The 1,446-nt window shown below is 61.3% G+C and overlaps 1 protein-coding gene across 1 annotated transcript in view; it reads right to left on the bottom strand.

Moving 5' to 3' along the window:
- Positions 1 to 1,446, bottom strand: part of VDR (vitamin D (1,25- dihydroxyvitamin D3) receptor) — a 23,402-nt gene that overhangs the window by 1,461 nt on the left and 20,495 nt on the right. The window contains exons 4-6 of the mRNA XM_009329279.1: positions 1,049 to 1,192; positions 848 to 975; positions 160 to 311 (exon numbers count right to left, since the gene is read on the bottom strand). Of these exons, the coding sequence (XP_009327554.1) occupies positions 160 to 311; positions 848 to 975; positions 1,049 to 1,192 (424 nt within the window). The remainder of the gene's footprint in view (positions 1 to 159; positions 312 to 847; positions 976 to 1,048; positions 1,193 to 1,446) is intronic.

Raw genomic sequence — 1,446 nt, forward strand, 5'->3', positions numbered from 1 at the left:
GCCGAGCTGCTGGGTGTTGCCCGTCTCCCCCCGGCCGTGCAACCTGCCGACGCGTCCCTGCTTCCAGACTACTCGGCACGGGAGTTTTGCGCCTGGATTTAAGGCTGGGATGACATTTCCTCGCCTGCAGCAAGCAGGAGAGCGCCCGGCAGCCTTTACCTTGGGTGACATCGCTGATCCCGTACTTGAAGTCGTTGCTGCCGCAGGTCCACGTCATGTCCTCGAGGGTGAAGGACTGGTTCGAGCGCAGCATGATCACCTCAATGGCGCTGGATTTCAGCAGGGCGATCTGGTCCTCTGCCGCCAGGTTCCTGGGCAGGGGGAAGAGGGCGACGTAAGTCCTGCCCGGTGAGCAAAGGGACAGCCCACGCCGCCCACGCATCAACGTTCTCCATCGGTACCCCGGTCCCTTCGCTGGGGGCACCCCAGCTTCTCCCTCACCCCGGGTTTCTACGTAATTAAGCAGCAGGCATGTCTGCAGCTACGTTTACTGAGTGGCACCACCCAGCGCCCTGGGCCCCAGCCTGGAGTTAAACAGGACCCGCGGTCCTTCACAACCCAGGATGGGACCCGCTCGGCATGGCCTCGAGCGTCTTTCTTAGGAGCTCAAGCATTTTGCTGACAGAGTCTGGGTGAATCAGGGTAGAACAGGAGAGGTGCAACCCCACAGGAAGGAGGAGAGATGGAAAACGTGAAAGTAGGAACAGACCTGGGAAGGGAACAGAGCCTGAGGGGCAGCTGTGAAGATGAAACAGAGAAAAAAAACGATCTGGCTGTGAAGGGTAGGACGGGATTCCCAGGAGTGGAAAACCGCCGCGGACATCGGATCCGGGAGCAAACGTCTCACCTGAACCCCGGGATCATTTTGGCAAAGCCGATCACCTTCTGTATGCTGTAGCTGACCAGGTCGGCCAAGTGCGGGAGCATGGAGAGGTGGGAGAAGTCGATATTCATGGAGGAGCTCTCGTCGTTCTCCTCGGAGAGGACCAGGTTCGAAAACATCTGAGGCTCCACAGGCTCTGGAGGGAGGGAGACGGTCAGAGGGCACCTCGATTGTAGGCGAGACGTTAGGGACGAGGGGAACGCCGCCGGCCCGCGGCAGGAACGGCAGCCGCCCTGCCAGGGGGGGCTTGGCGTTGCGTTCAGCCAGCGGGACGTGAGGGACGGGGCCGGGAGAGCCGCCGTTCCCTGGCTGCCAACAGCACCGAGATTTTTGCACTGGGGCCTTTAACTCCTCTCCCCGTGCTGTGATCGAGTCTAACCGCAGCCAGAGCGGCGACGATGCAGCCCGGCGTTGGCGTTCACGCTCCCGTTGGCCGTCCTGGAGGGCTCAGACACACAAAGGTCTGCGGGGCCGCCATCCAGCCAAGCACTTAACGCTTTTTGCTCGCAAAAAGCTTTTGCAACGCCCCCCCCCCCCCCCCCAGGGGGGGCTTACAGTTAAAT

This window comes from Pygoscelis adeliae, unplaced genomic scaffold, assembly GCF_000699105.1.
Source record: "Pygoscelis adeliae isolate BGI_AS28 unplaced genomic scaffold, ASM69910v1 Scaffold617, whole genome shotgun sequence".
NCBI classification, from domain to species: Eukaryota; Metazoa; Chordata; class Aves; order Sphenisciformes; family Spheniscidae; genus Pygoscelis; species Pygoscelis adeliae.